The following is a 14,025-nucleotide window of genomic DNA, read 5'->3' on the forward strand; positions in this document are numbered from 1 at the left end:
AAAACATTTTAAACGCAACAATCATACAGTATCAATATGCCTTAGGTTAGGTACCTTAAACACATCGAAGAAGAGTTATACTTACCTCGCTGCCTAATGCTACTGCCACCGAATTTTTTTTTATATATAAAAAAAGATATTTTCCCCATCACCCAATTCCTTGCCTTAGGGAACATTTCATCAATAGGTAAAGGCAAACAAACCTCTTTTAAATTGGATCGAAACATTAGAAAATACAAGCACACCTATTCCTCTCCAAATTACTGTAATCCAGACTATAAATCCAGATGATCTTTTCAGGGTGTTTGTAGGCTAAGGAAAAGACACCGATTCTATTATATTGTCGACACACCCATAGGAACCTGCTTGGGTTAGGTGGTCACGTTAGGAAACTTCTCAGGAGTATTCTCACTTGATAGTCGTTGGTGACAGGGACGGGGACCAAATGCGCTCCAGTAACCATGAAAACCATACCAGTTTTTGATATTGTAAGTCATCTATAAAAGGAGCAAAGATATCGGCATAACAAGGCGATAGTTAGCATCCGTCAACTTCTCTCCTAGTGATCTACACCAATATGTCAGAGACTCAACTCGAAGCACCTTGATACGTGGGGCTGGTGAAGAAGCACGAGTTCGTCCGCTGGACAATGGTTCATTACCCCTATCCCCCCCCCCCCCCCCCGGAAGAGTCCTGCGCTCTGAACGAGGAGGTTGATATTTGAGTTTTATAACAGTATTTTACACCATCTGCATCCCGCGCTCCGCTCGAGACAGTGATTGCGCCGAAACCAGGCTAAAAAACAAGGTTGACAACTACGACGCGGTGTCAACTATTACGCCCCTAGCCTGGACAACATCGCAAGCTTGTTGTCGGATCCCGAGTTCGGTGCTCGGGCATCGGAGCCGGAGAAGGCATGGATCGATCCTTCGAGAGCATCGCTGTAGATCGGTTACGAGATTGTATACCTGGACAATGGCGAAATTGTGAATACTACCTCGACGGACTGAGTCTTTAGAGGGATGGAACAGAGATGTAGCTATGGTTTCGACATTTATTCATCATTCTCTACCGACGTTGTAGTTGGTATATTATGTTGAGCAAGACTTTCATTCATATTATCATGTTAGGCATATATTCTGCCATGTACAGAGTGGGGTATCATATATGGAAGTAGTGAGCTGAGTCTATATAGCAACAATACATCTCGTTCGTAGTTCAGTCCATTTATTTCGTTTTAGCCTATTGAAAGTTAGCAATACTCATATTATATCAACCCTGCTACTCAAAGCTTGTGTACTAAAGGAAGCGACATACCTCACGAGAATTCCAACTCGCAAATCTCCTCCGGACAACAAAGAGTAGTGTACCTTCGACGATAACGGCAACGGCGATAGTAGCCAGCAACGACTTTCCGTGAGGGTGGATCCATCCAACGTTTCCGTTCAAGGCGCTAATGCCAAATAGTGAGAAATCCCAGGCCCCATGAATGACCGCGGGGAGACCTATAATCTGCGCCAGACTTGAGGTCTCCCCCCGGAAGTCCCGGCCGGCGGCAGCGAGACCGATGAGTAGACCGCTCATTACATGCATGGGAGACCCGATCAGCACGCGCTCGACGATAGCCAGGGCGAGATGTGCAAAGTCCTGATTCACCCCCACGGCAGCATACATGAACCCGATGTTCTCGAACGTGCTGAAACCCAGCGCTGCCGCTGCCGCCAGCGCGACGTAGTTATGCTCGTGCGTAATGCGTCCTCGACGTCGAGCATACACCAATCCAGAGTACTTGAGAAGCTCTTCCGGGATGCTAGCGCCGCAGTACGCGAACAAGAACATGAGCGCCCAATACTGCCAACAGCCTGCTATCTGTCTTCTCGCGGCCAGCGCTTCGGCGTCCAGACTAGCGACTTTGTTCTCGTCCCTTGCGAACTCGGCGAGAAGGGCGGACACCGAGGACGGAAATAGTGTATAACTCAGAAGATACAGTAAAAGCGACTGGGCAACAACGACGGCGAAGACGCCAACAGTGCCAACGAGCACATATGTCCAGATGAAGGTCTCAGGGTCCGTTCTCTGATCGACGGGACGCGCGCGGTCATACCATAGCAGACAGAACGTCGGAGCCAGGACGAACAGAGAGAGCAGCGCCGTCAGAGGTGATGCGATGCCGAGAGCGATGAAAATGGCCGGCAAAATGACCCAGAGTAGTATTCTCGTAGAGCGAGAAAATTGAGATGTGTTTGACACATCTACAGCTTTGTGTTTTTCCTCCATAGCCAAGGTTTACTGCTATGGTTGAAAAGTCCTTTAGAAGTGGAGGGCTTTCAGGGCGAATCGAGCTGGTATTTATTTATTTTTTATTTTTAGAAAGGATAGACATATTGCCATTATTAAATACTCCCTAATCTTTGAGAGAGCGATGATGAAATATGTAGATGCAAAATAAAATGCGACGGTGACTCAGCGAACTGGTCATAGCGACAACCCTGCCCTGGTATACCATGCATATACGCCGTATTGAGAGTCGTAATGAAAACCAGCATCACGCTCAGGGGATAAAAAAGGAGCTCAAATACGAGAAGATGCAGCAACATAATAATTCGGAATCGTTTAAGCTTTTAAGATAAAGGGAGAAATCAAAAGGTAAAAAAAAATCAAAAAGAATATCCGGTGACATTTATGAAGAGCGACGCCTGCAGGATTCGAACCTGCGCTCCCGAAGGAAATGCCTTCCAAGTTATATCGCGAAAATATAGCAGGGCATCGCGTTAACCACTCCGCCAAAGCGCCTCGCTATTTTTATTGGTGAACATTTGCTGCCACTAATAGCATTATTATTTTTGGTATCCGTGACCCCTCACCTTAAGCCGATCTAAAAATGGGGACCTTCCGAGCCGGATCTGATGTGGGTTCCACTATGTTAGGTAAGCTTATAGACGCAACAACACCGTGATAATACATGGTGTTGATGGAATCGCTTGCTTATCCTTCAATTTTTATTACGATAAAGCATGCCTAAACTCTTGCTATCCTAGGTATTTGTGCGTGGTATACAAAGTATGTTAAATTTGAAGTTTGTGATATTATTCCACCCTACGCTAGAACTCGAACCCTGATCCCTACATCTCTCGAGCTGTCTTGGAATGGGAGCTTATTACTGACAAATTGGCCCACTGTACCTACTACTTTTCTAGGTAGTAAATATCAGTGAGATATTAAGCTGCTAGATAGGCAAGCAATTTGTACCCATACCTATCTTATAATATGTGTATTAAACTTACCTCTAGGTAGGCATATGCTGTAGATCGAGTGGAGACCTCGAGCATCAAGATATATAAACGAAACTAGTGTGCTCAACATATGAGCCAATTTCGGAACTAGAACATGTCAAAACTTTCCACGGGATTCGGCATCTCTGCCTAGGTGATCTTTTTGAATGGGTTGCAACTTGCAAGATAACCAGTTCCTTTTTTTTTTTTTTTTTTTCAAACGGTCTCTTCAGTATTTAGAAGCATTTAAGACATTCACAAGTCAAGCTACGTCCATACCTAGCATGAATCTCATCACCATGACAGAAGAGCCATGATAGCAGAACACAATCGTTTCCACCAGGTTAACTTCAGATTGTGGACCTTTGATCTCCTGGAACCCACAAGCTCTCGCCGTTCTGGTAGATTTCCCGAGTCAGGTCAAACAACTAGTTCTACCTAGTCTTTCACACTAAGTGCGGCCTATTCCGCACTTGCGGCTCAACGTCATCATGAAGATGATTTGTAAGGTTAGAGAGGGTCTCGGTCGTTATAGATATTGCGGAAAAACTTTCATTTTGCCTAGGTAGAGAGGATAGGTTGGGGATGTAAAGCTATATAAGATGGCGAAGCCGGTTGTAAGATTCGTACCATTTTATATACATGCGTAATTAATGCGGCAATAGAAAATGTCTAGCATTACCTTCACAGTCTTCAAGGGTGACAAGTCCGGTGTGCCCAAGAAGGCCACTACGACTAAGCCAAAGCAATTGTCGGGAGATAGTGTCCTAGTTAGAATTACAGCGTCCGGACTATGCGGAACTGGTAAGCGTTGTCTCGAATCTATTAAACGTAAAGACGACGATAACTAACCTCAAAGTACAGATCTTCATTTCGTACGTAGTCCTTCTCACGGCCGCAGCTTAGCAATGTAAAAAGAAACTTAGGCTGACATGTCACTTAGAAACATGAAGATATGGTCCTTGGACACGAGGGTATTGGTGTTGTTGAGGAAACTGGGCCCGGGTGCATATTCTTGAAGAAGGGCGACAGGGTCGGCTGGGGATACGAACATGACTCTTGCGGCCACTGTGAGCAATGCCTGAGCGGTAAAGAGACATACTGCGCCAGGCGTGTTATGTACGGAGAGGCGAACCGGGACCAAGGCAGCTTCGCAACGCACGCCATCTGGAAAGAAGCTTTCCTCTTCAAAATTCCCGATGAGTTGTCAGACGAGGATGCTGCACCCATGCAATGCGGCGGAGCTACCGTTTTCAACGCTCTCCACGCCTACAGCACCATGGGTACAGAAACGGTCGGTATAATGGGAGTTGGTGGTCTCGGCCATTTGGCTATTCAATTCGCTGCTAAGATGGGATGCCGTGTCGTCGTCCTGTCCGGTACCGATTCGAAGAAGGAAGAGGCGATGCGATTAGGAGCCCACGAATTCATCGCTACTAAGACTACGAAGGACCTGAAAGTATCGCATCCGCTGAACCGCCTACTTGTATGCACCTCTGCCCAGCCCAACTGGAGGCAGCTTACCCCGATCCTAGCTCCAGGCGCGTTCATCCACCCGCTTTCCGTCGATTTGCATGGCGATTTCAATATCCCTTATTGGGATCTTCTAACGAACGGAGTTACCATCCAAGGATCTGTGATTGCCTCGAGATATATCCACAAGCGTATGCTTGATTTCGCTGCTCTGCACAAGATCAAGCCTGTTGTCCAGATTTTCCCGATGACGGAAGCTGGTATTAAGGAAGCCATGGAGAAATTAGACCAAGGCAAAGTGCATTTCCGTGCAGTCTTCAAACCTGGAAAAGAGCTCTATGCGGAACAAGTTGTTCGATCCTAGGGAGTTAGATGGCACGAAAGGTTTTACTATGTAAAGCATACGTTGGTTAATAGAAAGCAGTCACATAAACTTAGAGCTGGTAGAGGTTAAAAGTGGAAGGTTCGGAGGCTATCTTGTTGGATGGGAATAATAACATCATATTGGTTCAACATCAGCACCTAAGCAACTTTACGGCCCTTTTGATGAGACCACGGCTTGACAGGTTAACTACCTCCTAGACGTTACTTACATGGTGACTACCTAGGTAGTTGAGCACCCCATAAAGACACATGCCACTCTAGGGACTCTATAAAGGACGAGCTAGAAGGGCGAGTCACTCATGTACTAAAAAGCTTAATCTATCTTCAAATCATTAGAGCCTAAGGTGTCCTCATAGGCTGAGAGGTTGGCCTTTTTCTTTTTTTACGTTACTTCCTTGATGTAGATATAAATAAAATGACTGTAATACACCGAGAACATGAACTTTACTTTCTCCAATCATGCTTTATGTAGATGATATAGGTATCGTGACTGAGGTACCTTAAGGTTGATAGAAATACTCTCCTTCAGCACAATCTTCTCCCGACTCAACAAATCTCTTTACAGCCGCATCGGGATCTTCATTTCCATCGAGAAGATCGACCCAGCAAGTTTTAACATTGGGAGAGTCGAGCAGCAGGGCAGCAACATAAGCGACAGATGCGCGACTCGTTGTCCCTGCCACTCGCGGCTGCTTCCCTAGAGCAACGCCTCCCACGGGTTCTGTTGTTAACACTCCTGGACGGAGTGAAATTGCTGCAAAATCCTTTCGTTTCTTCCCTTCCTCGTACAGTACTCTATCCGCCACGATCTTCGCCTCGTAGTACCTGTTTAGTGAATTTCGTATCGTCTTGAGATATTCTTGCCAGCGTTCCTCCGTGACCCAAGACATCTTTTCATAGCGGCAGCTATTAAATGAAACCAAAACGAACTTGGTGATTGATGGTGTTGCCACAGACGCACGAATGAAATGACAGGCGGCATCGCGGTCAATTGCCTCAGTCTACCACGATGAACTTGTTAGTATGTATCGGACTTAGTAGCATTTCGGACTTAAGACATACCCTCTCTGGTGGTCCTTTTCCTGCAGCACCAGCGCTCCAGACAACATAATCAGGTTTCACTTCGTCGATCAAAGTCTTAGCTTGGGCTTCGCTCTTGACATCCTCGATGCTGCGAACAAGGACGTCTAGTTTGCCCTTGTGGTTCGTCTGCGCTCCAATCTGCTGCAATTCTGCAACCTGATCCGGACTTCTGATGATACTAGCAACTTCCCACGATCGCTGAAGGAGCATCGGTGTCAGCAACCGAGCCACCTTACCGTTACCACCGAGTAGGAGGACGCGATGAGCCGCCATTGTCATAACAGTAGTTGATATAGTTAAACTAAGAAGTGAAGTGGTTTGGAAAGAGAAGAATTATACCTAGCGGAATGCTCGGTTTTATAGACTGAGGAACCCCTTCAGTTAAAGAGCCGGAAGATTGGAATTCTGCGCCACAGACAGTCATTTCATACGTCAGATCTGCTCTTACTAATCGTATAATCTGCAACAGACCTCTTAGGTCTATCAGCCAAGGATCGGTGATAGTGATCAACGCCGACGTACAGGATAACTTAAGATGAAGAGAGTCATTTCGGGTTGGAAAAACATAAGCACGAATAAACTCACGTATTTAGTAAGAAATGAAATTTGTCTACTTCTACAATTAGTACGTCAAGCAGGCATTTCAATGTGATAGCCTTGGAATTCTAGAAAATTAGTATTTAGGCACCCTCAATACATGTGAGCTATCATTTTACGGATGATAATTTAACGTAGCTCAAAATGCAAAGCCTTCAAAGCTAGACATGTGTAGATTCCTTCCGCCCACTATGCCTATTACAAATTCAGCATCGTAAATTAAACTGAGATGCACTACTTGTATATGACTTACCATATGATTTCTCTGGTCCAACTATTTTTACTACCTCAAGGTTGCACTGACGTCCTAGATACTCCGCGTCACTCCGGGCCCGTCTATTTCCTGATTGGTAGAATACGCCGTCCTAGACTTCCTTCGGATCGGAGCTCCGATGGCATCCGGCCTAGACGATTGATCATATATCTACCCATCTAGATAGCTACACATAATTCGAAGTCTACTTTCTACGTCGTTTTACTGTCACTGCAACCTCTTTTGTTCATGAACATATTGAATACTAACGCAGGAGACAAATGGCCAATTTTTCTACAAACCCAACAAAAGAACGTATTGTAAGCTTCATTATGCAACCTCTTTTTGTTACTTAAACCTAATCATGATGTTCGAAAAGCGGCCAAGAGTTGGTATTGCAGCTATATTGAAAACACAAGGTTGTCCACCAGGCAGACGTCCTTTCCTCGGCGGTTAAGCAGCCCCATAGGCTAACACAGCATACTTAAGCCAAATTACAATTATGTTTAGGTAGGACGAAGCCTTGATCTACATATGATGAGTCAAAGGAGCTCACAGAGTTTAGGTTAGCGACTTAGCAAATTGGTAGACTCCCATGGAAAAGGATGGGAAAGGGGCATTTGGTGCAATATGTATCTTCCATATTACCTCTATAGGCTCCCCTACACAAGTTAGCCTGCGGATATTCTTCACAAGCCGTGAGTTTCGTCTCGTATTACACAGAGCTGATATCAAACATATCTTATATATGCTATTAGCATAAACAAGTCCCTAAATTAGCTTATCCTGATCATAATATACTTCCCTTACCTTTTACAGGGAGATCTATCATAACCTAAGACTGGGCAGTAAGTATTCTCACCGTCGTCGTCGTCGTTGTTATCCAGCCAGGCCTTCGAACCAGGCAGCTATACGAACCCAGTGCCATACCTATGCGGAGTCCTAGGGAATAATATATGCAGTGCCTATCTCCAGAGACGTGAATCTATTGTATGTACATTATGCAGACGCAGCCTGTGCATACCTGCCAGTTGTTTCCCTCAATAGATTATTCTGTGGGCTCTACAAAGAAGTAACCTAATACCCATCCCACTTTTGTCCAAACATGCAGACCACCTTTCGAAGCCTGTAGTTCACAGTGAGCCGCATATTACAACAGCTTTAGCCCACTGAAGCTAACTGTTGCCTTGACGAACCAAGAATTTCTTCTCAAATTGTGAAATTAGGGCAGAGAGGCTTCCTTACCTTCCACATTCTATCCCCTCTTCCATCCCACACTTTTTCTTCGCAGCCTACACAAAACTACTCCCACCTCTGTTCTGTTGACTGCTTCCTATCCAAGCTGCCATATTGCAAGCAATCTTCTACCCGGACCTTGTTTTTTACAAGCCCTCTCACTTTACAAATCTTCTTCTTCAAACTTTACTTCGCAGACCTACAAGTCACCTCCTTCGCAATGCAGCCTCAGCCCGGCCCGGCCACCCTTTGGGGTATTTTGGAGTCCGAGAACTCCCCTTCATCGCCTGGACACACCTGTGGATCAGAAGTCTCTGACTACATCCCATTCCTTCCGTCCCCGGCCCCCAACCCTGCTGCCGAGCTATTCGGAGAAGAACTCCAGAACTTGGAGATGCCCCCCTTCAACGGAGACTTCCTCGCTTCGCGCTTCTGTCGCACCGCTACTTCGCGCGATCTCGTTCGCATTAACTACGGTTTGTTCCACGATAACTACCCGAATGTCCGGTACGTACCTATACCTACCTTTATATGGTATCATTCCCTTATTTCTCTGCTATCAAGCCAATAACAGCACTGACAATCCGTTATAGCGACGTCGCGGACCCGAGCATGTTTCTGGAGCGAGGCATCGCCACTTTGGAGAGGACCCTTTTCGGAATGTAAGAACCCCCTGCTGCCCCCGCCCCCCCTCTCTCTCATCCTTCCATCTGCCTACCACTTTACTTTGCTTTGCTTAATACCAGTGGCAAATACACATTGACTAACGAGAACCCCCCCCCAAAACAGCGACCTAGGCGTCATCGTCGCGCGCGGCACCCCCATCCTCGTGCACGTCGAGATGCTGCGCCCTCTGCCGCACTTGTACTGGATGTTCGTGGACCCGCGGGACGGGGCCCGCTACCGCGTGGTGCACGTGCTCGAGTCGCCCGAGGCGTGGAAGATCGCGCTGCTGGCCGTCTACGGCACCGAGGACTTCGACCTGCGCGAGCCGCGGCTCATGGGCGAGGACTACATCGACGCGGTGCGCCTCGCGCAGCGCTGGGCCGCCGTCGAGTTCGTCCGCGACGCCCTCGTCGACTACTTCAAGTCCTACTGCACCCGGCTGGCCGTTTCCCTGCGCCGCCATAACGTCGGTCCGATCACCGCTGCGGCTGCTGCTACTGCTGGTCCGGGTAATTCTGTTGGCGCCCTCGCCACTCCGCAGCAGCTCGCTGCTGCCCGCGCGCACGAGCTCGCGCTGCAGGAGATCCAGCGCTGCTTCTGGCGCTACTCGGAGGTTAGCGGGTCCTACCGCACGCTTCCCGTGGGAGCCTTCGGCGCCTGGGCCGTGAGGGCTATCAACCAGACGTACATGCTCAGCAGACTGCCCTATCTGACCCACACTTTCCGGCAGGAGATTACTTTGGCCCTCATAGTCCAAGCCAACGCTTACGTGTTTGACTACACGCCGGATGAGCCGATCTTCTTGTTCTGATTCGTAGGGAGATTGGTCTGTTACGTGTGACTGAGCCTGCCTAAGGAGGTAGGTATTGCACTCTACGCATCGTCGCCGCTTGGCGTTTTGAAGAATACTTGAATCTTTTTTCTACGGTTGGGATACGATAGGGTACGTATCGCGACTTATCCTGGGTGTCATTCTTCTTGAAGAAGCCATAGGATGCAAGCATGTTGTTGTTGTTGGTGGTCGCAGAGATTTTGTCTCTGTTCATTGAAAGCTCGAACCATTTCATTATTTGAAGGTTCGAACTACTTTTTCATTGCATCTTTTGTGGTAAGGTGATGATGATCATGAAAGTATTCCAGGATGAATGACTGGTTTCTTACGATCGTATTGGCGCATACTGGTTAGGTTCGTTCGGCATTGAAAAATACTTGATCCCTTTCGAATTCAATCTGCATGTTTTCGAAGTTGAAGTTGGAGTTGGAGCAAGGTTTGGACCTTTCCTACCATCATAGTAACGGGTTTCCGGGGTTTAACGGCCTGCCCATCTTGTTGTAGTCTCAGTGTACATCGCAAAGTCTCAGTCCCTTAAGGACAATACAAAAATGACCCTATTATGGTATTATACTTGAATATTCCAGGAGAGTCTAATAAGACTGTTCCTGGCACTAATCAACGCGTAACACGGAATGGAAAATTCCCAAGATGGTAGGGCGCTTATACTGGAATTTCTGTTAGATGATATTGTTACTTAAAGATCTGAATTTACAAGTTAAGTGGGTAAATTTGATAAAGAATAGGCAGAATCACTGAAATATCCATGTGTCTCACTTGCTGAAGTATAATGTAGCCGCTGTTCTTTTGTGGTTGTACCCCTTTTTGGTCCGGTTCGGTGTTTTTGCCGACCGGAAAGGTTACCTATGCCGGCGCCGATCGGATCCGCTCTACGGCCCCACCTTTTACGGGACGGCACACCTGTGTATGGCAACGTATTAAACATCTTAAACAAGACCTAATCCAATACATTCAAAGTAAGAACTCCTGGAACTTTAAGCACAGATAATTTAGTTTCGAGGGCAATTGCTGTAGTCGTATATTGGATTTATTTCCTCATTTACACTTGTTATTAAGACAGGTACCTTTCATTTTTCTGCCCTTCTCTGAAAGCTTTACCGTTGCTAGAGCCTCTATAAGATATTCTGTGAGGATATTTCGTCCCTGTAGTATGTGTCTGTCGGGTACTAAAGCTTCTCCAAACCGACACGGCCCCTTGGCAACACCTTCGCGCCAGTACACATCACCCGTCTCATATAATTGCTATCTCGCTGCTGAACCAATCAATTCGACCACGCTTCCCCGCGAACCTGCTCTAATCTGTACCCAATCTCCATAACCCGTCACCCAAGTAGTGCGCGTCCTCGATAACGGGCCCCTTACCCTTCTCTTTGACCTCCTTGGTGCCCATGACCAAGAATCCCACAGCGCACGCCTCGACTTTGCCCTCGGCTCGGACCACAACTGGTTCGCCCTTCTCCAACTCCCTGGTCCACCTCTCGTCCTCGTCTAGACCCTCCTTCCCCTCCTCGGTGCTAACGCCGCTGGGCAGTCTTCCCCCGGCACTTGTCAGACCAGGTGCCATAAGCGTGGCACCAGACAGAACGAAGCGGATCGCGCCGCGATCTATGCGTATACTAGGGAACGCATCTGGGAAGCGGTGGACGAGGCGCAGGTGCGGCAGCAGCGTGGTGGTGTCCTGCTGGAAGAAGAGCGGCTGGGAGTCGAGCACGTACAAGGTGCAGCGGTCGGGAAGCTTCATGGCCTCGAGCGACCCTTTCTTCGGGAGGATCTCATCGATGTAGGGGTTGAGAAGCGGGTAGGTCGTCAACAGGGATTGGCGTAGCGAGCGCTGGACGGAAGACTTTAGCTTGGATTTGGGCGCGGCGGTTATCCTACGTGTTGGCGAAGTGGGATGGATGGTTAGCTAGACCGTAACAAGGGGGAAAACTTGGTTAATGGAAGACGGGGAAATAATGAAAAGAAAAACAAAAAAAAAAAAAAACATAATTAAATAATCTTACTCTCTCTTAAACATCTTGTCGGATTTAGAACCAATTGGCTAGGGTGTACTTTTTCTTAGGGAGTTGTTAAATGATACCTAGATGAATATTATTAAAATGATGTTCAGAGTTAGAAGCTTGTAGCTCGTGAAAGTTTGGAGGGGCATCTGATTGAAATGCCCCGCAATCGTTGTTCATTTAGTCCAAAGAAGCAAAGCGCGGGGCAGACTCGACCCCCTCGAAGCTCCCGGTCTAGCGGGGCATTTGGGGTACAAAGGTACTTGCTATGAATCAAAGCCAATGACCCCATCGTTCATCAGTGCTGATCGTCCATCATGCGGCATCTTGAGGATCTGTCGATCTAACAAAGAAAAGAAAATAAATCAAAAAATTTCACATATGATTTTTGATAAGTCATTCTCATTGCTTATGGTGAAAGGATATCATATTAAGCACCTAATACAAACTGTTCCTTTCTCACAAATCTCCCTTAGGTTTCCATCCCATCTCCCACAACTTTCTGTCTTCCATACAGAGGGGTATCAATTACGTATGTGGCATATCCATATCTAACCATGCTGGACATGGCTTACAGTGCCGTCTTCCTTGACATGAACATTCAGTCGGTCCGGGACGAAATCCTTAGTCACCATCATGCCGGGTTGAATAACACGACATTGCTGCGGGAGATCCTTCTTGCAGAAGTTCTAGGATTTGCATGCGTTTCATTAGCTTACGTCTTTATATAAAAGCTTGAGTTTGAGTATCATGAGAATACAGAGATCTTACGTACCGTCTCGCTATGGCCATCGTCGGACACCGTCTTTCCGACTAGCTTGCTGGACCACTCGGTGGTCTTGTCTTGAGAGTTGTCGGTGATACCGGGGACGACGAGAGGCATTTTGGCTGATTTAGTGTTGAGGGTTCTCGTAAGTATATGCTGGCGATGATTATAGGTGCTTTTGCTTAGAGATTTAGTTTGAAGAACGAGTGTAATCGAAGAGGTAGGACTATGACCTCTTATAAGTAAGGGCGAGGCAAGCAGCAAGGTTGAATACCTGGAATGTATGTTTCGCAGGCAATGACGTATACAATCTTCTCCGAACAGGGCAGTACCTAAGTAAGTGTCACCGACAAATCACGTGACCCCCTGTCGACTTAGATAATCAGTTTCAGATATCCTCATGACAAACCGTTCCTTACGATATTTCATCTTGACATCTCACAAATCAGAACATCTTGCACAAACGTGAACCTGTTAAACACCTCATATATCCGCTATGACATTTCATTTTTTAAACTTTTTTTTGCTTCGTCATTATTTCAACCATCCCTGGAAAACCCTAACTCATCTACAATATGTCACAGATCTTCATCACGCACTTTTGATGATTGATAGATTTGAGTAAGTTGCGTTTTATATCTTGCGTCAAAGACACTTACTCTATTTCATTGGCCAGTAGGTACCTAACCTATCTAGAGGTTCGCTGCGTCGGCGAAATTAGTTTCTGTGAGATACACAATGTATCACCTAAGGTTAGGTACTTGGAGTTAAGAGAAGGTACCAATTCAGAAGATATTCTGACAAGCGAAATACGCGGCAGTTTCTGGCGGAGCTTTGGCTCAGCCACTCCGAACATTATGCTTAATAGGTAGCATGATGCTAGCTCTGCAAGTACCATGTATGCATTAGGTACAATACAATAAGGACAGGGGTTACAGCCTTACAATGCCCGACGTGCTAGATTTCAGTAGGCTATTACCTGCAGAGCCCTGGCCTCCACTAAAGACCAGATCAGCTCAAATCAGGTAAAAGGCCGATCCCCCACAATCCTCTCTACCGGATATGTATTTTTTTTTTCCTTTTTATGTTTCTTTCTCACATTGTCATAAGGTACTTTGATGGTATATATGACTGACACGTTCTAGAGGTATATGCGTAAAATATAGTACATACTATCTAGGTACTCAGCTACTCAACTGATTCTTTCTTTTTTTCGTGCGACTTAGGACAAGGTCTTGTGCTTCCCCATGAGTCAAAATATCCGACTAGATCGCACCGCAATGCTCTCCAGAGTCCAATCACCTCCGTCCAATTATCTGACCAATCATTAATGGCGACGTGGGGCCCTGCGCCGCTCCGAACCACCCGGCGGTACCTTGTTTTCTCACTCAAGGTGTCGATATGTGATTCGTTCCGCCGCGCCGCACCACGCTGTAAGCCAG

The 14,025-nt window shown here is 46.7% G+C and overlaps 7 protein-coding genes and 1 non-coding gene across 8 annotated transcripts; 2 read left to right on the forward strand and 6 right to left on the reverse strand.

The window, feature by feature from the left end:
* Positions 1–693: 693 nt before the first annotated feature.
* Positions 694–2,712, reverse strand: F4812DRAFT_430085 (protease prsW family-domain-containing protein). The gene is made up of 2 exons (XM_047934328.1): positions 1,318–2,712; positions 694–1,242 (listed from the first exon to the last, which is right to left on the reverse strand). Exons 1-2 carry the CDS (start codon positions 2,275–2,277, stop codon positions 1,228–1,230), a joined length of 975 nt encoding a protein of 324 aa, XP_047789902.1. The 5' UTR covers positions 2,278–2,712; the 3' UTR covers positions 694–1,227.
* On the reverse strand, positions 2,691–2,793 carry F4812DRAFT_t94. The gene has a single exon. It is a non-coding gene; the product is annotated as a tRNA-Ser (tRNA).
* A 1,147-nt stretch (positions 2,794–3,940) lies between these two features.
* Positions 3,941–5,109, forward strand: F4812DRAFT_459695 (GroES-like protein; the record flags this gene model as incomplete). The annotated part of the gene is made up of 3 exons (XM_047937593.1): positions 3,941–4,076; positions 4,137–4,147; positions 4,216–5,109. 3 exons carry the CDS (start codon positions 3,941–3,943, stop codon positions 5,107–5,109), a joined length of 1,041 nt encoding a protein of 346 aa, XP_047789903.1.
* Positions 5,110–5,429: 320 nt separating this feature from the next.
* F4812DRAFT_430087 (NAD(P)-binding protein) lies at positions 5,430–6,851 on the reverse strand. The gene is made up of 2 exons (XM_047934329.1): positions 6,192–6,851; positions 5,430–6,130 (listed from the first exon to the last, which is right to left on the reverse strand). The coding sequence occupies exons 1-2, from the start codon at positions 6,489–6,491 to the stop codon at positions 5,630–5,632; spliced, it is 801 nt and encodes a 266-aa protein (XP_047789904.1). The 5' UTR covers positions 6,492–6,851; the 3' UTR covers positions 5,430–5,629.
* A 1,667-nt stretch (positions 6,852–8,518) lies between these two features.
* F4812DRAFT_471562 (uncharacterized protein) lies at positions 8,519–10,352 on the forward strand (the record flags this gene model as incomplete). The annotated part of the gene is made up of 3 exons (XM_047939106.1): positions 8,519–8,805; positions 8,892–8,960; positions 9,088–10,352. 3 exons carry the CDS (start codon positions 8,519–8,521, stop codon positions 9,773–9,775), a joined length of 1,044 nt encoding a protein of 347 aa, XP_047789905.1. The 3' UTR covers positions 9,776–10,352.
* Positions 10,353–10,810: 458 nt separating this feature from the next.
* On the reverse strand, positions 10,811–11,935 carry F4812DRAFT_430093 (translation machinery-associated protein). The gene is made up of 2 exons (XM_047934330.1): positions 11,821–11,935; positions 10,811–11,691 (listed from the first exon to the last, which is right to left on the reverse strand). The coding sequence occupies exons 1-2, from the start codon at positions 11,832–11,834 to the stop codon at positions 11,112–11,114; spliced, it is 594 nt and encodes a 197-aa protein (XP_047789906.1). The 5' UTR covers positions 11,835–11,935; the 3' UTR covers positions 10,811–11,111.
* Positions 11,936–12,110: 175 nt separating this feature from the next.
* F4812DRAFT_430095 (uncharacterized protein) lies at positions 12,111–12,876 on the reverse strand. Its single transcript, XM_047934331.1, has 2 exons — positions 12,593–12,876; positions 12,111–12,506 (listed from the first exon to the last, which is right to left on the reverse strand). Exons 1-2 carry the CDS (start codon positions 12,698–12,700, stop codon positions 12,369–12,371), a joined length of 246 nt encoding a protein of 81 aa, XP_047789907.1. The 5' UTR covers positions 12,701–12,876; the 3' UTR covers positions 12,111–12,368.
* On the reverse strand, positions 12,877–13,830 carry F4812DRAFT_430097 (uncharacterized protein). Its single transcript, XM_047934332.1, has 2 exons — positions 13,280–13,830; positions 12,877–13,204 (listed from the first exon to the last, which is right to left on the reverse strand). Exons 1-2 carry the CDS (start codon positions 13,479–13,481, stop codon positions 13,152–13,154), a joined length of 255 nt encoding a protein of 84 aa, XP_047789908.1. The 5' UTR covers positions 13,482–13,830; the 3' UTR covers positions 12,877–13,151.
* Between the last annotated feature and the right edge of the window lie 195 nt (positions 13,831–14,025).

This window comes from Daldinia caldariorum (genome assembly GCF_022478825.1).
Source record: "Daldinia caldariorum strain CBS 122874 unplaced genomic scaffold F4812scaffold_9, whole genome shotgun sequence".
NCBI classification, from domain to species: Eukaryota; Fungi; Ascomycota; class Sordariomycetes; order Xylariales; family Hypoxylaceae; genus Daldinia; species Daldinia caldariorum.